General features: G+C 35.3%; 1 protein-coding gene across 3 annotated transcripts in view; it reads left to right on the forward strand.

The window, feature by feature from the left end:
* Positions 1-25,343, forward strand: part of LOC115212839 (eukaryotic translation initiation factor 4B) — a 37,442-nt gene that overhangs the window by 3,976 nt on the left and 8,123 nt on the right. For all 3 annotated transcript variants that reach the window (XM_029781608.2, XM_029781610.2, XM_029781609.2), the window contains exons 2-10: positions 7,776-7,934; positions 10,654-10,847; positions 10,961-11,065; positions 13,006-13,051; positions 14,870-14,938; positions 16,349-16,717; positions 23,228-23,282; positions 24,469-24,494; positions 24,942-25,149. In XM_029781608.2, coding sequence (XP_029637468.1) covers positions 7,776-7,934; positions 10,654-10,847; positions 10,961-11,065; positions 13,006-13,051; positions 14,870-14,938; positions 16,349-16,717; positions 23,228-23,282; positions 24,469-24,494; positions 24,942-25,149 — 1,231 coding nt within the window. The remainder of the gene's footprint in view (positions 1-7,775; positions 7,935-10,653; positions 10,848-10,960; positions 11,066-13,005; positions 13,052-14,869; positions 14,939-16,348; positions 16,718-23,227; positions 23,283-24,468; positions 24,495-24,941; positions 25,150-25,343) is intronic.

The raw sequence follows: 25,343 nt of genomic DNA on the forward strand, positions 1-25,343 counted from the left end.
ATAGCCTTGAGCCGACCAAAGCCTTGTGAGTGGATTTGGTAGGCGGAAACTGAAAGAAGCCCATTGTATATATGTGTGTTTATGTGTCTGTGTTTGTCACCACCAACATTGCTTGACAACCGATGCTGGTGTGTTTACATCACTGTAACTTAGCAGTTCGGCAAAAGAGACCGATAGAATAAGTACTAGGCTTCCAAAGAATAAGTCTTGTGGTCGATTTGCTTGACTAAAGGCAGTGCTCCAGCATGACCACAGTCAAATTACTGAAACAAGTAAAAGAGTATCTGATCTAAATATTCTACTTGTTTTTATGTTCAAACCAACCAGATCTGGCCTCACATACCTACTCTACAATGTCATTCTAAAAATAAAACAATCACATCATCAAAATCTCAAAGCTGTTAGATTGTGTATGCTTAATTCGAACCATTGTGAACAAATATGCATTACATTTGACAGTAATTTGAATGTTAAAGGGTTAATATATATCAAACACATCCAAAATAATAATTTTCTAAGCAAAACAGGCAAACAACACAAGCTATAAAGACCTAGGGAGGCGCAATGGCCCAGTGGTTAGGGCAGCGGACTCAAAGTCGGAGGATCATGGTTTCGATTCCCAGACCGGGTGTTGTGTGTTTTTATTGTGCGAAAACATCTAAAGCTCCACGAGGCTTCGGCAGGGAGTGGTCGCAACCCCTGTTGCACTCTTTCGCCCCGACTTTCACTCTTTCTTCCTGTTTCTTGAGTAACGCTGCGATGGACTGGCATCCTGTCCAGCTGAAGGGTAACACATATGCTATAGAAACCAGGAAACCGGGCCCATGAGCCTGGCTAGTCTTGAAAAGGGTGTATAAATAAATAAAATAAAGACCTAGAAATATGTTTTAAAAAATAGTATGTTTCATGGAGTATTAAAACTTGCATTCCTTAATAGTGATATTTAAATCTTTGTAATATAAGTTATATATTGTCTTTAACTATTTTAAATGTGCTGACGTCTTACGCAATAAATATAAAAGAAATTAATGAGCTGAGTGAGTTTAGCATGTTAATAAAGTTGTGAAGGGTTAAGGTTGTGTGAAGAGTTGATTGAAAGTTCAGCTAGCAAGTATTGTACTTAAATTGAATTAATCACGCTGCCTAATTTTATAACAGCACTGACTGACCATCTTAGGTTAAATGAGCAACAAATGACTTTCAATGGCTCCCAGGAAGCTATGAGATGTTTTACCAACACTTAGCTCAGAGTGCACTGCTTTGTATAATAGAAACAGCTGTAAGCTAATGAATTTCATTATGTAATTCCTCTGTCCTCTTGTCATTGAATGATTTATATACATGCATTTTTGATATAGACATATCAATTTATTATATCATTTTGATCAGGACTGTGGAGTCATTAAAAAAAACATAAATCATTCCAATTCCTCTATTTTTAATTAGACTAATCATATATTTCTTATATTGATTGAAAGCCAACAACATACATGGTCCATGTGAAACATAGTGCTACTTTTCAGTACTGTAACTTGTTTGGATTGATGACTAGCCATACAATTGTGGCTTTTTGTATTATTTATTAACGAAATTACTATTAAGCATTTGACAAAACTTACAAAATTATTGCCTATTTCTGTCAAAAGGATATCAAAATACCGCAAAAGAATTGAGAATATTTTTGTTTACCAGTTTGTAAATCTAAAAGGTTATCTAAAACAAATGAGAAAAAAGACTATTTTAAGAGAAATGAATTTCATTAGATACTTATACCTTCCTTTCGGAGACTAAAGCATTGTTATACAAACATGACGTGAATGTAATAAGAAAGATTACTGTATTTGATGTCGTATAAGACATGCATTTTTTTCCAAAAAATGACTCAAAAATCACCACAGATCCTAATGCAAGTTTGCTTGAAATATTATGTACTTCAATGCCTTAAGAACTTTTTTTCCTGAAAATGTGCTGCTAAAATTGAGAAATATGCCAACATCTTATTCTTAAAAGCCAAACTGATTCTAAAAGATTCTTGCTCATAGAAACCATTAAATCTGATTTATTTTTGAAATTTTAATGCAGCTTATTACATTTTACTTTCAGTTAGGTTCAGAATATTTTTACCAATTAATTTAAGCATTCTGAACATACAGGCGCGGGAATGGCTGTGTGTTAAGTAGCTTGCTTACCAACCACATGGTTCGAAATAAATATTTCTTAATAAAGAAATAGGTTCTGGGTTCAGTCCCACTGCATGGCACCTTGAGCAAGTGTCTTCTACTATAGCCTCAGGCTGACCAAAGCCTTGTGAGTGGATTTGGTAGACGGAAACTGAAAGAAGCCCGTCGTATATATGTATATAATATGCGTGTGTATTTGTCCCCCCCAACATCGCTTGACAACCGATGCTGGTGTGTTTACATCCCCGTAACTTAGCAGTTCAGCAAAAAGAGACTGATAGAATAAGTACTAGGATTACAAAGAATAGGTCCTGGGGTCGATTTGCTCGACTAAATGCGGTGCCCCAGCATGGCCACAGTCAAATGACTGAAACAAGTAAGAGAGTATATAACTGTGTGTAGATGTACATGGTTGTGAAGTTTGCTTCAAAACTATGTGGTTTGAGGTTCTATTCCAGTGTTTTACTTTGGGCAAGGATCTACTAGTATATATAGCCTTGGACTAGCCAATGACTTGTGAGTTGTATTTGGTAGCCAGAAACTGTATGAAGACTTGTGAGTGGGTGTTCATTTGTACATCTTTGTATTGACACTGTTTGAGCAATGGTTTACATCTTGTATAAACACAGTTCAACATTTGAAAATGAGCGGAATAACAATGCCTCACCTGAAAAGTAGGTAAGGGCTAGAAACAAGAACCTGCAACCATAGAATACTGGATCAGTAAGTCTTATCCAACCCACACCAGCATGAAAAAATGTTAAGAGATGTGCACAGAAACACATAGAATTATTTTAATCTCCATCTTCACATGTGTTTCATCTAGCAAAATAACCAAACTGAAAAAAGACTGTTAATGACTGACAGGGCATTGCCCTTTTAGTAAAAGACAAACAGTATACTGTGTCCATTGGAAATACTGAACAGTACTAAGAAATGTGATGGTCTAAGAAGGAAATCATCTGATTACACATTATCATCTGCACTTTTTGAGCTTCAGATTCCTCGTACTTTCTGCAGTGGGACCTGACTGGTAATCTGGCAAAAGACTCAACACCAGTCTTATTTGTTTTAGGTTTCTTTCTAGTTTTGATTTTACAATACAATCATGTTACATGATATGAATTGTTTTCTGGCATCAAAGAGCCTTTCTCTTTGTGGATTTTCATTTAGTGATTACTTGTATTCATCTCTTCTGCAAGACAGTTACTCAATCACATCTGTCTGTACTATACCCATTCAATTGAAAGGTCTTGTCTTGTGCTTACTTGGTAGTGCTGGTGCCATGAAAAAAGCATCCAGTCTACTCTGAGGTACTCAGTAAAGTGGTTGATGTTAGGGAAGGATCCAGCTGTAAAAATCATACCCAATATTGGAGCTCAGCACATCCCTTTAGCTTATCAGATCCTGTTGTACCTTCCAGTCCCTGTCAGCATGGGAAAAGGATGTTAATGATGATGATTGTGACAATGACAGTTGCTAATTTGATCCCACTGCATGGAACTTTAGACAAGTTTCTCCTACAACAGCCTCAGATCAAAGTCTTGTGAATGAAATTTAGTTGACTGAAACTGTGGATTCTCATCAGAATGACAATACTTATTCATGGCCAGCAGTTCAGTTTAATAGTATCACATGGCTCTTGGATGCCTTTATCAGAGTCCACTTCATTACATGCATTCAGATATTGTCTCTGAAAAGAATCATGTACACTGCCCACACTTGGTGAAGCCTTTAAAAAGTTTTTTATTTTCTCCCTTACTCTTTCTATCTTCCTGGTCTTCTTCTATGACCTTCTGTTGGTATTTAGAATTACAAAGCATTCATTTGCAACCTGGCACCATGGCAGCACAACACTGCTAAACATTGTTGACTACAGCCATGTGTTTTGATGATACATTTCTACTCCTGCCTGTATTTAAGTGGATTTTTAGCCCTTCAAGGTGCTATCCAAGAAAAATGTGAGATCAAATAATCATACTAGTGCTTAAAAAAGTCAAATTGCTGAAGAAATTCTTAAAGGAACATCTGTAAGGACTTTCACATCATCAACTTTATATGACTTAAACAAAAGAAGCTGATTTTGAAGATTTTTGCAGAAAACGGAAATCAGTAAAATTTAAAGTTTTAGTAAACATTGAAAGGTGCCAGGAGTGTCGGTTTAGACAATGAAGTTATAGTGATGTAAGCTACTACATAACGTAGCTGTAAGCATTACTGGAGATGTATTTATGGAACCAGCTAAAGTTAGAATATGATTTGCTTGTACACATAATGTTTACATGTAACAATAAAAACCTTGTTTTGAAAGCCTTATTAGTATTATTAATGCTGCTTGCTTCCCAACCACATGGCTCCAAGTTCAATCCCACTGCCTGGTACCATGAGCAGGTATCATCTACTATAGCCAGACACTCTATCCCAGCTAATCTAAGCTTTGTGAGTAGATGTGAGAGCCTGTCGCGTGTGTGTACATATATATATATATATATATATGTGTGTGTGTGACTTAGTGGTTCAGCAAAAGAGACCTATAGAATAAGTAAAAGATGTATATAAAGGCATAAGCATAGCTCTGTGGGAAGCAGTTTGCTTTCCAGCTTCAGTGCCACTGCATGGCACTTTGTGCCTTCTGTTTTACCCCTGAGCCAGCCTAACCCGGTCATGGGGAAATATTGCCTTGCTTGGAAATAGGTGAGGGTTGGTGACAGGAAGGGCACTCACTCAAAGAAAATCTGCCTTGATACGCTCCATCTTTTTCATACAAGCATGGAACAATGATGTGTGTATGAGGATAAGGCAGCTTAGCTGTGTGATTAAGAAGTTTACTTTGCAATCATGTGTTTTGGGTTCAGTCCCACTGCATAGCACCTTGGCTATGCAACTTCTACTTAAGCCGTGGGCCAACAAAGTCTTGTGAGCAGATTTGGTAGATGGAAACTGAAAGAAACCCAATCGTGTCACATTGTTCAATGAAACCTTTCATAATTTAAAGCAGAAGGATGTAAATAATGATTTTTATGTGAGGAACAATGTTGTTCAATACAATCTTTATTTGAGAATCTGATTTGTAAGATTTTAGGCAGCTGTTTTCAACAGGTGGAGCAAGAACTAGATAATTGTGTGTGCGTATATACATTAAACCTTGACATGTCTGGTGTTTAGAAGTGTTCCATAGCTGCAATACATCTTTTTTGTTATGTAAATACATAGATTTCAGACAAATCTAACCTATATATAATGGGAAGGTGTAACATTGCATAACGACAAAACCCTAATTTGAAACAAGCCTTTTTCCTCTACTCATTATTTAACATATTTTAAACAAAATATTCTCAGTTAAAAGATTGTAAATGTATATTTCTTAACCCTTTACCTGTGCTGTTTATCACATATTTCCCTAGCATCTGTGCATCATTTATGATATTCATTCCCAGTTCTTTTCTATCTCCAGAATAACTTGGGACTTATGAAAGGAAAGTTTTATATGCACAGAGGCTGTAAACAAACTTAAGAAAATGCTTCAAACAGGCAAAGGGCTGAGATTATGAGACCTATTGCATTTAATCAAACTAGCTCAGTTGAAGGCATTAAACTGAAGATCTAAAAGTTCCCTGCTCCGGTCTTTGGTTTTGGCAGGATAGAATTATCACTGATTGAAATTTCTTTAATTAGACTGGCTTAAAAGTTGGAAATCATGTCAGTTTTATCCCCCACTTACTCAATCTTCAACCCCCACACACAGCCATGACAAAATGTTTACAAAATTGGAAATTCAGAACATGATTTAGTTTCCAATAAAGAAATAAACTCTTGTCTATTCTGTCCTATCTCCTTAAAGAGAGAAACAACTTGCTTGTGCGGGTGCTGCCAATTGAAAGCTCCGCCTACTGACAACAGTAGGTTACAAGGACCATCAGATGAGAATGCACTCTGTTTTGGAGCCTTGCTTTTTAGCAGCTTTACAGTTTTCCACTCCCACTTCCAGATATGAAGCCCTACCTACTGGATCTGTTGTCTAGTATTTGATCTTAACTTAGGTCCTTCATTTTGGGATCTTCAATACCATTCAAATTCTGGAGTCATACAGGGCTGACTTGCCATACAGACAATTATACATAACTTCTTTAACCAGTTTCTGTCATACCTGTTCAGCCTTATCCCAATGGCTGGCTCTCTCAACTGTTGATTGGATTTCCTTTCAAGATGGTGATAGTTTGGCAACGAATTTCTCTACTAGTAACAGGAAAATAAACACTCTATCCCACTGTATCTATAAATACTTCTGATTTTCATTTTTTACCTGGGTCTGTTTCATGTGGCTTTTGGCTTACTAAGCTCTATGACTCATTTTAGCATCAGAAATGCTATCTGCATCTCATAGTAAAATTGAATCAGCTCTTGATTTTTTCAATGTTGTGAGAGAGAAAATCCTTCAAATTCATCATTGGAATCAATTGTTATCAGTTGTAAAGTAACATGTGCATTGTTTTGTGGAGTAAAATTAATTCTAAATTCTATTGTAACTAAAATTGCTCACCAAAAATTTAACTGTTTTAAAACATTTATAAGAGTTTTTCATAGCAACTTGAGTGTATAAACTAATAAAATAAAATTTCCAAAGGAAGTGTACAATCATAAGATAGCTATCAGCAAGCACTTTTCTTGTTTGTGCTATATTGCCATCAAGGCACAACACCTTTAGTTCTTGGTGAATATTTGGTGATCAGGATTTTATGGTTTAATAAGGCATATCTGTGCTTGATTTAGTTTCCAATTTTCTCATGTTTATTATAGAATGAAGTGATTGGGCATAGTTCATTTGGACACTGATGATTTCTCTTGGTTGACTGAACAGTCGTACTTTTCGGTACTGGAAGCAAACATAGACACGCGTATATACAGATAGAGAGAGATAGCAACATTGCAAATTATCAATTGAACACAACTGACATAAACACTGTCCTTTCTCCTCATGAAAGCACGTGACTTAGTGGTTAGTATATTTGGCTCACAATCATAAAGTTGTGAGTTCGGTTTCTGGCAGCGTGTTGTGTCTTTGAGCGAGACACTTTATTCTACATTCAGCTGGCAGAAATTAGTTCTGTATCTGTATTTCAAAGGGCCAGCATTGTCATTCGGTATGTCTGGCTGAAACTCTTTGATAATTACATTAAGGGTATCTATGTCTGTGGAGTACTCAGCCACTTGCACATTAATTTCACAAGCAGACTTTGCTGTTGATCAAATCAACTGAAACACTTGTCATCATAACCAACGGATACCTAGCCAGTTTCTCGTGTACTTAAAGAGAAATATACCCTCACATAAACAGAGGTGAAGAGGGAGAGAACGGGAGGGACATTTGAACATCTGATGTCAAATAAGTCAGCATTGAATTAGCACTGCCAAAATACTACCTCCCCATTTATTAAGACCTTGTGACAATAGTGTGCTCATGGCAGATCAAGCCAGCTTACCATTTTCCTTACTTTACTAGTAGCAGTTTAGGAAATGCATGCCTATTACAACAAATTTCTAGACCATTTCCAATGTAAAACATTTATTTTGTAAATCTTACTTTTTCTCTTCTAGGTAAAAAACAGAAGAAGCGGAAAGGAAAGACTTTTAATCTAAATGACTTTCTGGCAGATGAACAGCGTGGGTTACCTGGGGGACCAGGTAGCAATATTGTGCGGACAAGGCAGACAATGAATTCTTGGGCGGAAGAAGCTGCAAGTCTTGATCTTGATGGTAAGTATATTAAGAAATAAAAGTTATTTTGAGGCACTTGCCTGCTTTTCTGTCACACCTTTCAAATACTGAAATATCAAACAAATCATTTTAATAGGGAATCTCCAAGTAGATGAAGTTATAAATAATGGTATGGAGAATATTGGGTTTAAAATCCCTTGAATAGAAAAAAAATGGCAATGGCTACCTGTGGAATGGTAACACATCTCAGCCATCAACTTTTTCCTATCCAAGAGTGTTTTTGACCCATTATTCTACATGTTGTTATCTATAGCGGATCTTTTCGGCTTGAACGGCAGTTTTCAACATAATTTCTAGGTAACTAAAAAATTTTAAACTTCGTATACTGGTAGAATGTGTTTATAAAACATGTTTTTCTCTTGGCTTTATTGAGAAAATTCTATAGTTTGTAAGATATTTGTTTTGTTTTTTTTCTTCAATTTCTGCAATTTCAACCAATCAGTAACGTCCATTGAAGTAAAAAAAAACATTCTGTGCCGTATGAATATGTCCCTTGTTTAAGAAACAGATTGGGTTTATTTACATTTGTGAAGAAAAAAAATACCCTTCTCCAACCCCATTGAAATGCAATAGATCGATTCTAGGGTCATAATTATGGGTGACAATTTCATATGACGCTGCTAGAAAAAACTGCCATTCAAACCGAAAAGATCCTCTAGAGCATTGTCTATGAGTTTACCATTAAAACAATTTATTTGATGTCACAATGTTTCTAATATCAAAAAAATGCTTATTAAAATATCACTTTTCCTCAATATTTGCAATAAGTTGTGACAGCATTCAGTGAAGTGTATGACAAAATGTTTGTATCACTTTGCCCATTCATGTGGCTGTGATGGATTTCAATAAACTAACCTGTAAACTTCAACATAAACAATACTGATGAATTAAAAATGCACATTTTCTCTGCTAACCTTTACCTAAATAGTATCTAATAGGTTTAATTCAACAAACATCAACTCTTTAAGTATAGTTCCACTAGTACATGACTAAATGTGTCCTGAAATATATGTAACAGCAATTTTAAAAATTATTGTTTTGGAATTGATGTTTTCCCCTCAATTTTTGAGCATCGTATGGTGGTTAGAATTTGGTGATATTTCTTCATTGTTTATTATTAATTTGATAATTCAAAAATAGGAGAGCTTCCAAGCTCTCATTTCAGTGCCATCCATACATGCTAATAATCCATGTCATATTGATCAGAATTTGTTGATTCTTGGCAGGAGTGGAGTGATCATGTAGTTGATCACTGCATCAATGCTGTTGTTAGTAATGTAGTGTCATGAAAATTTTGAACTTAAAGCAAAGCTCATTGGGTATTCAAAACTTTTTCCTAAAGCAACTTTTGTCAAGCTGAGTGATGAGACTAAATATGCACATCAACAAGGCAACACTGCCTTCATTGCATCAATGTGGGAAATGACAATATATCTTGGAATGCATTTTTTAATAGGAGTGGTGCAGCTTTTTAGTTATAGGATATACTAAACACGTCAGCTCTGAAACACTAAATCAGTGCCTAGGAATAAAAAAAATCTTGTAAATATATGTGAAAACGTTCTACCTATAATCAAATTACCTCTCTTAAGAAGTTAGGTGAGGTGAGAAAATATAACCAATTTTAAAAGAGTTTGATATTTCCATAGCTTTATATAGTTTAATCATTGAACATCAATAAAATTTATCATTGTTATTGGAAATACAAAATGCAGTTAAATATTGAATAATAAGATTACTGAATTTCATTGGGTGGAGTAGAGGTGCTTGACTCTTGTTATCTTGCATGGTCATGAATTCAAACCTTGCTTCTCTCAATTAACAAGAAGGTTTTTTTTTATGCATACTTCAGTGATAAGTATGATATCGTATAGCTGTAAAAAGATCTGCTCCCTGTATGTGCATTCTCTAAATTTGATAAAACCATCCTACTTGAGTGCAATGAATGTGTTGTGGGGGAAAGTTTAGTTTTATTATTTTGATGGAATCTGTGGTGCATTTATGAATCAAAATTCATTGAACTCTTGTCTGTTTTTAATCAATTTTATTTGAAAATATTTTACTACACAAACTTCATTTTAGAAAAAAGTTATATTTGTCTTTTTGATGCTACCTCCATATATCAGGGCTTGGTAGAGGATGCATCTAATTCTAGGAGGAAAATTTCATAATCACCAAATCCCTAGCCACATGGAGAGGCAGTGCCTATCAGGCACATGATAGATGCCTGTTATTAAAACAAAATTGGTGGGCAAGCCAGTAGCATTCTTGTGCTTGTTGTTGAGCAAAATCACCAAACAGTGGCCACCTCCACCTAATTGTTCTGCAGTTCTCAAACATTGTGGAAGATGGCCAATAATTTTCAAGTTTATATTTTTCTCACAAAATATGCATGTCTTACATGCCAAAAAAATACAGTATTTACTTGATTTTGCTCTCAGAAAAAAAAAACATTAAAATAAACATCCTATTTTATTGATAGCTGGTGCAGTACAATAGTTTAATTTTCAAACTAATGCTTGATATATTACTTGGTTTAATATTTTGTCATTTTTGTTTCATCTTATTTACTTTGTTTTCAAGATAATCAGATTTTTTTGTTTTTTTTTATAAACAAACTTCTGAACTAAAAAATGTTTGCTCCAAGTTTGGCAAATTTTACGGACTTAATTATATTTTAAGAACCTTTTTCTTTTAGGGAGAGATTATGGAGATAGTACCTATAAAACTGTTATTGACCGTTCCATGCTGCCTACGGCACCAAGGGCAGCACGAGGTCCTGATATTAACCTTGAAAGTATCCCACAAACAGCCCCATTTATAGCTTATATCGGAAATCTACCATATGATATCGAGCAAGAAAAAATTGCCAAATTTTTTTCGAAGCTGAAGGTAAGACATTTTAATGTGTGATTGCATGCATGCTTACTGTGAGATTTCTTATTTTATATACATGTATGTTTAAACATATGAGGACAGTTTACTAAATTCCTTTCATTTATTAGGTATCCGAAATCAGGTTGCCGCTTGACAGAGGATCTCGTGGATTTGGTTATGTTTACTTCTCGGACAGAGAATCTCTTATAGAGGCATTATCTATGAATGACGATGTAAGTTGTTTTGTTTTTGTTTTTTTTTTGTTTTGTTTTTTTTTTTTTAATATGAGTATAGGTATGTCACTTTTAGGAAAGTCTTATAGAAAGATCGACATTCTTGGAAGTAACCTTTCGGTCTTTTATCCAGATAAATTGCAGTGAGGCATCCATTGTCTATTTAGTGTTGAAAATTAAGATTATTCATGTGAAAAGTGAATTAAGGAAATTTGTATGGGCAATAGCTGCTGTTTTATCCAAAGAAATAAATAACTGTTTGGTATTTTAAAATATGGTTTTTTCATCTATAAATAAGAATGATACTTGCATAAAGATTTTGCTGCTGGATAATACTGATATATGATAATTAAAAACTGTTTTAAAATTGATTTCATACCAAGTGTGTTGACACATGTATTTTGGTGTATAATCATTAATATTGTAGCTGTGTCTTAGTGGTTAGTGTGTTGGGTTCACAGTTGTAATGATGAAGGTTCAGTCCTAGACTAGGTGATATGTCTCATTGAGAAAGGCAGTTAATTCTTCCACTCTATTCTGCTAAAATGAGTAGCGGCAGTATTTGTAACACACTGGTGTTCTGTCCAGAAGGTAGTTTTGTACTCTTTGCTACTTACAACATCTCAAACCAGGATACGCTCTGGTCAAATGATCCCGTTGGCTTGAGATAGATTGACTTTTTTAACGTCAACCTAGCCTTTTAAGAATCATCTTTTTTTGTGCCATAAGTGATTTGGGAGAGTCTACTCTCAGCGTATTATTGACTCTGTGGTAAATTCCATTGTGGAGCCCTGGATTCTAACATCTAATCTCATCACTTCTCCCTTTGTCTTCCTCTTTCATGGGTACGCTTGTTTAGTTTATCTCTATCCTCTGTAGATTTTCCCTCATTTGGCTCATATTTCACTTCCATGCAATATAACACTTCTACAGAATATTTTTGTACAAAAAGAGAACACATTTATTACCAACAGAAACAACTACTACTTTGATTTTTGCCCATTCTTGACCTTTACTACAAAGCTTTTGCTACATCCATCTTCTCCATTAATTACCTATATCACCTAAATAGCAGAAACTAGCAATTGTTTCTTGTGAAACATCTGACTATTTCATGGACATCATTTTATGGTCCTTCGATCACAAAATATTCATGTGTACATCACAGATGAAGCCTCAATTCCCCTGTTAGATATCCTACTGCACCTTTATGTGCATCAGATATACATTATAGCATTCCTACATACTGAGGAAGACCACAACCCATATAGGACTGGCATTTGTTACTCTCTCTTCTTAGCCCTTTGATCTGTTAATATGACATAGCCTCAAGGGCTACTATGAATTGGAAGAATGTGGACGACTTCAGTAGGCACTTTTTTTTTTATATGATTTGCATGGTTCTTACAAGCACCTAGTAAGTAGCAAAAGAAGAGACCTAAGTTGCTGCTTAATTCAATTTGTTAAACTGATTTGAATTTATTTTTTTTCCTCCTGTGTAGATCTGTTACACAAAGGTTTACTTATATTTTAATCTGTATACCGAAAAGTTTTTATATTTATTCTTAGTTTTTGTTTAATAGGTTTTATTAGATCTAGAAGGTTGATATTGGTGTTCAAAAGTAATTTAAACTGGCTTGAATTGGCCTCTCACACCTATCCTACAATGTCATCCTAAAATATATAATCACATCATTGAATTCTTAAAGCTATGAGACAATGTATGATTAATTCAGACAAGTCTAAACAAATATTTCTGTCACAGTACCTCAGGCAAAACTACTGTCAGTATGTATGTATGTGTGTGTATATATACATATATAGTCCCTTCCTGTATTGTCAATTCGAGTATTACTGTTTTATTAAAGTGGTCTCTATATCTCCATCGAAAATGTTACCTAAATCTTCAGAAAGATTTTCATCTTGTGTACTGTTTTCAGGTGATTCATGGAAGAAAGATTCGCATTGACTTGCCAGGAAACACAGGTAAGGAGACTTGTGAATTCTATAAATTTCCTTTTTGTTACAGCAGCACTTTGTGAAACACTTGAAATGTTTGTATTATTTAAAATGGCTTAGACAGGAGAAAGGTTAGTGCTCATGATTGTTTTTTAGGCTCTCCAGGATTGGTAGAGGAAGGAAGGAAAGGAGTTATTATCAAGATATAGACCTAGCCTAAATGCTTGCAACAGAATGCTTGGATCTGATAGAGCCAGGCAGTGGCATTAAAGAAAGCAATAAATTAAGACTGCTTTCTGTTGCATCATCATCGTTTCACTCAAACTTTGGTCAAACCTAGATTATGTTAGAAGACACTCACTCAAAGTGCTACTGAGTGGGATTGGACTTAAAACAATGTTATTGCAAAGGGAACATCTTAACCACACAGCCATACCTACACTCTTGTTACACATATGGTAGGAAAAGAAACACAGTACAATATTGGTTAAAACCTACAAATAATTGTTTTCTGATATCTACTTGTATATATGATTTCAAATTCAAGCTCTGTGTTCAGATCAGTATGTGCACATTATCAAATTCTTCTGTGGAAGGATCGTTATTTTCATTATTTAGCCCTTCTGATACCAAAGTACCTGAAACCAGCCAATAATTTCAGTGGCGAATGTTACCAACCTGGCTGAAAATGGCCACATTAGTACATTCATCGAAAACATATGGTTTCATCCACCATTATTGTACATGATGTGTGAGTGCTGTGGGTGTTTGGAGATTTTTTTTGCACTTCAGTTTTCTGAAATGTTTCACTGAAGATGAAAGCTGGACACCAGTTTCATGTTGTCAAGCAACAAGTTTGAATTCAAAGTATTTTCAAATGAAAAGAAAAATCAAAGAAACTGTACAACAGACATAAAAACCACATGAGTGGTTATGAATCTATATTTCTTTTTTTGAAAGTGAAACAATTCTCACAAGTTCTGATTGCAATAAACAAAAAAATGATTTTGTACCTGAATATAGTAAAAATCTAAAACTGTTTTTCTTAGTTATTTTTAGGAAGATATTAGATGTAGCTACAATTTTTCCAAAGAAATGAAACTTAGATTTTTTAATAGTTTTTTTTTTTTTTTTAATTTGTTTCTGAGGGAATAAATTGTTATACAGAACATAAAGAGGGAAAATGATGTTTTGAGTTTTTCAGTTGGAGGAAAGCTAGAAATCCCAGCATTTTTAGGAAATTGTGTGTGTATGTGGAGAGAGGGTTATAAGCAATTTTTTTCAACTTACTTGCAAAATCCATGGCAAAGTCTGATTAATTTGGTGAATCATTATTATGTGTTTCTGTGTATTTATGTATTTCATTTAGTTGTTGGCTTACATTTCATTTCCTAGTTTTCTTCAAAGACAAATTTCATTATTCCATTATGTCTTAGGTACAATAAGTTCAAGTGATAACTAATTCAGTAATTTCCACAGTTCTTCTCTATTATTAAAATTTTGTTATATACTCATTGAATATTAGCTAATAACTAATTTTCTATGCTGCTGTTTAAACAAAATTTAAATAATTCAATAATTTGATGAATTTACCAGTAATTAGAATCGCTGTGAGACAGGTGTAAATCTGTGATATATTTTAGAATTTAATTGAAACACATAAGGGGTGTATTTTGGTTAGAAATATAGTAATGTAAGGGTTAATATTCTACGTGGTGCTGGAATTATAATTGCCATGCCATGACACTGTTTCCATAAGATCTAAGCTATTTTTTATTATTAACCCTATTTCCTTTGTTGAATTTTAAGAGTTTGAATTAATATGTTTGTGTTCTTTATTTTAAGATCGTGATGACAGACGAGGTGGGCATGACCACTTTGATCGAACGGATTGTGACTGGAGACGTCCTAGAGGTTAGTTTCAACAGATTTGCACTTTAAATCAATTTCAAACAGTTTTATGGAATGTAGCGTAAAATTCTGGTCATCATCATCATCGTTTAACGTCCGCTTTCCATGCTAGCATGGGTTGGATGATTTGACTTAGGACTGGCAAACCAGATCGCTGCACTAAGCTCCAATCTGATTTGGCAGAGTTTTTACAGCTGGATGCCTTCCCTACTGCCAACCACTCTGAGAGTGTAGTGGATGATTTTACGTGCCACCGGCACGAGGGCCAGTCAGGCGGTATTGGCAATGGCCACACTCAAATGGTGTTTTTTACGTGCCACCTGCACAGGAGCCAGTCCAATGGCACTGGCACAAGTGCCAGTAAGGTGACGCTGGTAACAATCACGCTCAAATGGTTCTTTTTACATGCCGCCACCAGCACAGAAGCCAGTCAGCTGCTCTGGCAGTGATCACGCTCGGATGGTGCTCTTAGCGCTCCACTGGCACAGGTGCCAGTCATCGAATTTGATTCGATTTCGATTTGGTCATTTTAATTAAAACACTGCAACAATTTTATCCCAACCATTTGGATAAACTGAAAGAAAAAGAAAAATTATAGAATTATAAGCTATTTACTACATTCATCTCACTTTTCCATGCTTGTCTGAGTCAGACAGAGTTTGTTGAGACTGATATTATGCTGCCAGATGCTCTTCCTGTCATCAGCCCTCATTGGTTTCCAAGTAAGGTAATATTTCCACATTGCCAGGCATGTTTTTCATGGAAGACTGCAAACAAACAATATTACTTGTATGCTGGTGATGCTTGTTTACACCATGATGCCAAGACATGGGTACATACATGTATATGTATGAGGTCTTGTTTTAGTTTCTGTCTACCAAATCCACTCACAAGACCTTGGGTAGAAGACACTTGCCCAAAGTGCCATATGGTGGGACTGAAGCCAAGACTACAGGGTTGGGAAGCAAGCTATTTATCTACACAACCACAATGTTAACATCTTTGTTTCTACTGTTTAATTTTGATTATAAATTTTCACTGCTGACTATTATTTACAAGTAATCGTCATTTTAAATGTATCCCTATCTTTTTCTCTCCCCATTTCTCCAAACATCATTAACCTTTTTTGATACAAACTTCCTGTTATGATAATTCAAATTAAAACCTTTCAAAATCCTAGGTTAATTTGTGCCAAACACCAGCTTATTTGTTAAAAGTTAAATTTACCAAAACCTTCATTCTTTTCAAAAATAATTTCAGTGAAAGCAGGTATCTCCATTGTTGTTTGTGTGTATTTTTCTAGTGATATGGAGAAGTTTAAGGTTGTCTTTTACCCATTACCAAAATAGCTAGTTGGTGTTTGCATGTGCAGAAGCAACTTTCATCAAGTTATCTTTTGTTTCTGTATTTCAGATGATGATGAAGGTGGTGGTAGAGGTTTTGATAGAGACAATTATGGTGATAGGGATCGATTTGGTGACAGAGACAGGGATCGTGGAGGATTTGGTAATGCTGCTCCCGAAACTGGCCGCTGGGAAAGATCAGGTCCAACAGAAAGGAGTGACCGGAGCGATCGATATTCTGCTGCACCTTCTGATACATGGGATCGAGGAGTGACAATTGAAAAGTCTAATGAACGATGGGGTGATCGTGATAAAGGATTTGACCGTGATAGAGGATTTGATCGCGACAGAGGATTTGACCGTGAAAGAGGATTTGATCGCTATGGAGATCGTGGATATGACCGGGGTTATGGCAATAATCGTTTCCGTGAGGATAGAGGTGAGAACTGTTCTAATTTATTCTGTTTATGTACAAAATCCATGGGTAAAATCTTGAATTATTCTATTAGAATAAATGCCTGTTTAAATTGAACAGACACTGCTCATTCAGTTTTTAGAAAGTTATGGACTGAGTCAACATGTTTCGTTTTGTTTTTTTTTTAATTTCCTTATTGTATAAATTTTTATCATGAAATATGTGCTCTCTCATAAATCCTTTAGGAAGTAATAATTAATCTTTTATCATTTAAACTGGCCTTAACAGGCCCAAATATTCTGCATGTTTTGTGTTCAAACCAGCCAGATTCAGCCTCTCACACCTATCATACAATTATATTAGTGAAATCATGAAACTACAAAATAATGCATGATTGATTCAAACAGTACAATAAACAAGTATTATACTTTAATGCTAAAGGGTTAAAGCAGATTGCATTCAATGCCATAGTATTTATTATTTTTACTTTCTATTTGAAAAGGAATAATTCTCATTAAATTGTTTCTAGCGTTAAACTAATACATTGTCTTTTTATGCGCATTACCTTCTTAATATACCCCATTTGGTTGTGAATTCTTTTATGAGTACTTGGGACCTTACCAGTACTGATGCCATGAAAAGGGCACCTGAAGTAGTTGGCATTTGGAAAGGCAACTATTTATAGAAACCATATCAAAGCAGACACTAGAGCTTAAAATACTGCCCTCTGGCTTGTCTTTTCATGTCGAACCATCCAACCCATGCTAGCCTGGGGAAAATGGGACATTACATGATTTTATATATCTGACCTAGACTGGAATCTAAGGGCTTTAGAGTTTATTTAGCAAAAACTAAAGTCCTAGTAGGTGTGAATACAGACAAATCACAAGTCCCTTCTGGGAGATGGCTCTGCTCGATATGTAAGAAGGGTGTTAGTAGAAAATCCATATGTTGTGCCCTGTGCAAACTTTGGACACATAAGAGGTGTTGTAGTATCACACGGGAAGGTTAATGTAGTATATAGTCTACCTCAGATGCTATGGGAATCATTAGAAGTAGTGGGTGCTTCTGTTACCTAGGAGACCAAGTTAGCAGAGGTTGAGGAAGTTCTGAAAGTGTAGTTGCTAGAATAAGACAGGCTGGGCAACAAAAGGGACAAGTTTTCACAGGTGGGCATGGGGGCGGGGTGGCTGGGATGCGTGGTGTTCAGTGGGATGTGAATGTGGTTAAGATGAGGAACAAGGGGACAGAAAAAAGGTAAAAGCAATAAAGAAAACAGAGTATTAGCTGAGGCAAAAGATTGAAGCAAGTATAAGAGCAGAAGACAGTTTACAAAATGGGTAAAGATTGGAAATAATAAACGAAAACATAAAAAGTTAGGGGAATATCAGAAAGACAGTTGAGCATCAAAGAGTATGTTAAAAGGCAGAGAGGAAAGGGGCAGAAGGCTTAAGTAATGTATTTATTAGGCACAGGAATATTAGAAAAGGGGTGGAAGATGGCTATAAAAAAATGGATGTTATTAACCCTGTGGCAGTAAGTATGTATGTGGTTGTATGAATTGCAGTAAGGTCTGTTAAATGAATTCAAGATGGATAATAATAATAATAAACAAATTCAGAGATAAATTGCAATAGACTGCAAGGAAATATTTATTACAACTGCAGAAATTTGATAAAGCACACTGTTAAGGCATTTCAATTGTCAAAACATTATATATGTTTAAATGTTCATCAAAATGTAGAATAGGGGTTAAAAGAAAAACCTGAAATACAGTATCACAATAATTCTGGTTACTTCTATTCATAGGTTGGTAGAATACTAAGCATAGCATCAAGGATTTTAGTTTGTAATCTGTTCAAACTGAAAACTGCAAATTGGAATCAAAATTATTTTCACATCAAGGTCCCGGGTCGCTTGTAGCAAAACTCTCCTCCCTGGCAACTTAGCGAGCCAGAACTTCCCATTTTATAATTGATGAACAAACACTAAGTTAGCCCACCACATTAAAGATTTGGGCAGTCCAAGTCAGATTAAATTGATCCATTCATCATGTGGTGAACCAAAATGGCTATAGTTAAAAGTAAAAAGCTACAATGTGAGCAGCCAAAGTTCAAGAGCACTCATGCTGCCACTACAACCCTTTAGCATTCAGATTACTCTATCAAATGTGATCTTGTAGCTTTGAGATTTTGATGTTGTGATTGTTTGTTTTAGAATGACATTGTAGGATTGGTGTGAGAGGCCAGATCTTGTCGGTTTGAACATAAAATTGGTAGAAAATTTGGACTGGTTTAAATGATATAAAGAAAAATGTTACATAACATAAAACAGTTACGAGTTCAGAGAAGAGGGTTGTGGAGTCAGTAAAATGGAATAGGAACAATTGTGTTGAAAGGCAGAGGGGTTTAGAACAGAAGTATTTAAAAAATAATTATGTATGCAACACATGGAGAAAGAGGAGTTAATTGGGGAAAAGAAAAGGAATTCTATAAAAGTTCATTTACAAGGGTTGAAAGAAGTATTGATGAAATCCATTTGATGTTTAATGATCAGTTTGAGATGAAAGCACATGTTGCATGGTGGATGTTTTGTGGAGAGAGACTAATGGAGTAAGATAACAAAGTTGGGAGATAATTGTTAGCATATGCTTGCATATTAGTGTGTGTGTGTATATATATATATAATTACAGTATGAAAATCAAGAGTGGGTGGCTGTTTAATTCCCTCATTCACCAAAAGTCAATCGCATAAGAACAGCTGTTGACAAAATAATACTGGCAATGTCCCAGCATTGCTACAGCCTTTGGGCTAAAACGTATAAAAGAATATATGTGTGTTTGTGGAGGCGCAATGGCCTAGTGGTTAGGGCAGTGGACTCGCGGTTGTAGGATCGCAGTTTCGATTCCCAAACCGGGCGTTGTGAGTGTTTATTGATCGAAAACACCCAAAGCTCCATGTGGCTCCGGCAGGGGTTGGTGGCGATCCCTGCTGTACTCTTTCGCCATACCTTTCTCTCACTCTTTCTTCTGTTGGCCTGCTCGCTTAGCCAGCGGGGTGGCGTCATTTGAAGGCTAAAACAATGCAAAGCGCATTGTGACCAGCAATGTGTAGCAACATCTGATAGCCTGGTCGGTCACGGGGATGTATATATATATACAACATATAAAAATAAAGCATTTTATCTCCCTGCTACAACCTGATGCACCTATTGAGAAAAAAATTTAAGGCCGTTTTCTTGGTATGATTTTTTGTCGCTAATTTGTGTATTATTTTGTGTGTGTTTTTGCGCATGTGTATATCTATGCATTTAAGGGAACCACTTAGGCAGTGCATGTACAGCGGCAAGAATGTGTCTATGTTTACATCTTCAATCTTCAAGATATCCCATTCAGCAGTGTCATTGGATTTTACAAATGCTGATTAATAAGTGAATATATTTCCAGCAGCTAAATTTAGGTTTCATTGCTTGTGTTTCCAATAAATCGATGCCAACAGACAGCACTGCATACACATCTACTACCATGGCTTGCCTGCACTTGATCTTCCAATAAATTGATACAACTCTACCTAAGGTCCTTCACATATGAAAAACGTGGATGGTCATGACTACAATATCTTCCCTCAGAGATCTGTTCCATTATGGTTGTCTTGAGGTTAAACTACAAAACTAGCAACACATTAAATAATCACACACCAATAATCATTTAACCTGCTAGAAATTGCATCCCTATCTTCCTCAAATCACTATCTTCGATCATAAAAATGACATGTAGGAGAGTAAGGTTCTGGTCATTCGACTCAGAAATAGTAGCCACATCTTACTCAAAACATTGCCAACTTTATTGTATATGTTCGTATGGCAAGTACACCTACTAGAAATAGCAAACATACTACCTTCAAATTGCAACACACTGTCTCAGTTAATAAAATAAGAATACACACATACATACATATATACACACACACTCACTCTCTCTCGTAATGACTCAGCATGCTAGAAACAGCAACCAAAACCTCTTTCAAATCACCATTTTAAAATGTACATGCTGGATATTGTAGTCCTACCTCTTCAAGCTTCATTCTCATGTTGGCTGGTGTCTATGTTTGCTCGACCAGTTAAAAATAGGAGTCCCTTCTTAATCAAATCACAGCCTACTGTCTTATATATGTTTACTTCGTGGTTACACTTGCTGTCATAGTAAAGGACACATTTGGAAATCTGGTTTTGGGTTCCTTGCACATATAAAAGCGAGGTACAGTCTCGGCTGGAACACTTCATTATAGGTCTGCTTGAGTGCAGCTAAACTGCAACAACAAAACATTCACAAGAAGAAAGCACGTATGCAGATAGCACTAAAAGCATATATATATCATTGAGTTCTTGCACCATCTGTCAATCTTTTACTCACGTTTTCTATTTATTGTGTTAACACTACAATAAAAACATTTTTCACATTAATTCACATATTATTGGAAAGGATTAAAATAAATGGTAAATATCAATGCTGGTCTATAGTTGAGTAGAGAGGTAATACAATAGATATATTGAGCACTTTTCCTTTTATTAGTAAATTCAGATGTTTGCAGTGACACATGTATACACACACATTTATCATCATCATTTAATGTTTTTTCCCTGCTGGCATAGGTTGGACGATTTTGACTGGAGTTGGCTTGCTGAAGGGTTGCACCAGGCTCCAATTGTCTGTTTTGACATGGTTTCTATAGCTGGATGCCTTCCTTAATGCTAACCACTTCACAGAGTGTATGGGTGCTTTTTATGTGATGTTCATGTATACATTATGCATAAACACATTGTCATCACTCATGAATACAACTTGGTGGCAAGTACTGTGATTTTACTAATTGTTTTTAAGTGCCCATGTTTGTCACAGGCAGGCATAAGCACCCTGTGGGTACTTCCACCCACAAACCGGTGGAATATCCAGGATATGACAGCTTGAGAGCAAGAGGACTAAAGCATCATGAATTAGAAAAGTGTCTTGCTCAACGACACAACATACTGCTCAGTCTGAGAAATAAACACGCAATCTTAAGATCATACAAGGTGGTATCAAAAAGTTCCCAGACTAGTTATGTTTAATAAAAAGAAAAATGGCTTATTTGCCAAAGTTTTTAACATCATCTCCGTCGGAATAGTCACCTTGTGCAGCAATACAGTGGTCCCAGCATTCCTGCCACTTTTGGAACTTGGCCCTTAAAAATCATTTTCTATAAGCAAGTCAAGGACCTTCTGCGATTTGCTTTTCATTTTGACAGCAGTGTTAAAATGGCGACTTCTGTACTGCATTTTCATCTTAGGGAAGAGTTGTAAGTTCACAGGTGCTAAGTTTGGCAAATAGGGTGAGTGCGAAAACGATACTATGTTGTTTTTGGCAAGAAACTCACGAGTGAGGAGAGATCAGTGACAAAGTACATTCTCATTGTGAAGAATTGAATTCTTCTTGCTCCACAGATCTGGTTGCTTTCACCATCTGTCCTCCCTCAAGCACTTCAAAACATCATTGATTGTCCTCCAATGATCCTCATGCACAAACTGATGAATTTTCTCCACATTTTGGGGAGTGACACTTTTAGCAGGTCTTCTAAGGATGTTCTGCTTTTGAAGCACCTGTCACTCAAAACATTGCATACAACCCATTGCCTCATTGCCATAAGTTTACTGAAGCATGCTCAATGTCTCTGTAGCAGACTTCCCAGCTTCAGCACAAAATTTCACATCGGCTCTTTGTTCCAACTCACTTGTCCATTACAAAAATCACAGACTACAGCATAAACGTGATCGCAAAAACACAAATTCCATAACTTGTGAAGTAAACACAGTCATATCACTCAGCACAATGCCTCATGAAAATCACTGTTAGCTCTCACTGCGCATGCAACTGAGTGCTACATTTTAACCACTAGGCCACAGACCTTTATACACATACATATATAGATATGTATCATCATCATCATAGTTTTAACTTGTACTTTTCCATGTTAGCATGGGCCAGGTAGATTTTTGAATGGTCATATACCCTTTTGTTGCCAGCCCTTCCTTGTTTTCAAGCAAAGAAATATTTCTCCATGGATAGGCATGTTTGCATAGAATATTGGAAAGAATAAAACAAGCAATGGGCTTCATTCAGTTTCTGTCTACAAAATTTACTCACAAGGGCTTTGGTCAGCCCATGGTTATAGTAGAAAACACTTGTCCAAGGTTCCATATTGTGGGACTAAATCTGAAAACGTGGTTAGGAATATATATTCCAAAATGTGGAATGTACAAGATGATAGAATGAATTGTTAATATTTAATGCGATTATATTCAAATAACATTTATATAAAATATATTTTATCTATTTAGTGCCTTGGCTTCAATGGGTGTAGGTAATATTAGTTGTACAAACAATTAATAAAGTATTAATTAAAACTATTAAATTATATAATTATCTTTGTTATATTACATATTCCAGTTGAAGAAATTGTTATTTTATTATTTGCTAATGATTTAAAAACATTTTCCAGGTTATAACAGAAGAAATGAGAGAGGTTTTGAAAGAAGAGGCTTTGGTGGCGAGAGGTTAGTATGAATTATTACATTTTGAAATGATATCAAACTAGTTATTTTGTTTTACTCTCTGTTAGAAATCTCTTAGATTAATGATCATCTTTACCTAGTCCTGTCTGGGAGCAGAAAGGGGATTTCGTGAGTGTCAATGAAAGGGCCATGACAAATCTAATTGATTTATTGACTGAGAGGTTATCAAACAAGCTATTAGTTAACTGGTTAAATGAGGGGTTCACAACCTTTTTTTTTTTTTTTCTGTGGACCCCTTTGATTATTATTTTAGTCTGGTGGACCCCATAGCCATTCGCAGTTTAAAATCTTAGTTTTATAGATGTTTCTTTCAAAGTTCTTATTTTGTTTTTCGCACATTACCTTGTGTAGAGTGAATTATATAAAATGGTGGAGAAATTAACCTAGCTGATTCTTGCAGCAATAAATACATCTCAAACAAAATTTATTCGTGGACTCTTAAGATACTGCTATAAATCTCCAATTTACTATGCTTGTGTGGACCCCCAGGGATCATATAAACACCAGTTGAAAACCACTGGGTTAAAAAGTCAACCAATTGACTAAAAAATAAAGATATGAAATAGAACCAGTGCTTGTGTTTCTTATTAGCATGTTGACCCACCTGAGACGCAATCACAATCTGAGCATCTTTATTCATTTTATGCTTATTTAACACTTTTGCATTTAAATCAGTCATATTTGGCCCAAATATTCTTGTTTTATGTTCAAACCAGCCAGATCTGGTGTCTTACACCTGCCCTAGAATATCATTTTCTAAAAATAAAGTCACATTATTAAAATCTCAAAGCTACAAGATAATGCACAACTAATTTAAAACAATGTGAATGAATTATATCTTACAGAAAAATCCAAATACTAAATGGTTAACATTTTATTAAAAAAAGACAAAATTCTTGTTTAATAGATTTGTGAAAGTAGAAAACTTTTATAGTTATTTCACAGTCATGGATTTGCCATAACACATTTGATAATACTGTACTGTTTTAAATTTACAACAGTCAGTTGGGAGAAAAGTTTAGAACTTTGGACTGTTTAACTTTTAACTATCTTAGTTGAAATCCCACTAGGTTTCTGAAACTTATATGTCATCCATTATAATTTCATCTTTGAATATATTTTCATTTATTTCTGTATAATCACAAATACTTTGCCTTATTTTTTTCAGTGAGCCAAGCCGTGAGTCCAGTTCTGGTAAGTTGTTAAGCTCTTGAATCAGTATCTAATGTTATTGCAATGTCAATACAAAATAAAAGGTGTTTTGTGTCTGATGAGATGATAAATGTAAATAATGTATAAGCAAACTTCAAAAATCTAGTTAGCCATAAGAAGCTCATGATTGTTTATGCTGCAAAAAATATGTTACAGACAAAAGTTGAATACATATGATTGCTTCAGGAGATGGGTGGAAACGATTTTAAATTTCTGAGATGAAGCTGTAAGGATTATAAGTGTTCAAGCTTTCATTCCTTTAAGAGTCCAGAAAAATTATAATCATAGAAATAGATACTGTTATTTGCCTTTAAACTGAGAACTGGACAAATTATAGAAATATAATGGGGTAGTATTAGTGCAACTTAAAAAAAGAGAAAATATTTTTTTGGAAATGTTTTGAAATTATTGAATTATATCTTTATATAGATCCTCCCAAGGACAGACCTCGATTAAATTTGAAACCTAGATCAGTCGCAGCAACTGAACCTGTAGCTGAATCCTCATCATCCATTTTTGGTGGTGCTCGTCCTGTTGATACCAGTCAAAGAGAAAAGGAGATAGAGGCCCGAATCCGTCGTGAAGGAGATATTATAAAAGCCCGGAATGATGATGAAAAAGAAAATAATTATTACAAGTATATATCTATCTATCTATCTCTTTTTATGTGTGTTTAATGTCCTACTAAAATAACTGTTATAGCCTATTACTTCTACTGACCTTAGACATCACAAAATGTGTATGTGGAATAATATGCTATTGAATGTACACTTTTTTGAACAAGTATTAAATTCTGGGGACTATACACCATTGTGTAGTGGAGAGTTATGT

Source organism: Octopus sinensis, linkage group LG6, assembly GCF_006345805.1.
Source record: "Octopus sinensis linkage group LG6, ASM634580v1, whole genome shotgun sequence".
NCBI classification, from domain to species: Eukaryota; Metazoa; Mollusca; class Cephalopoda; order Octopoda; family Octopodidae; genus Octopus; species Octopus sinensis.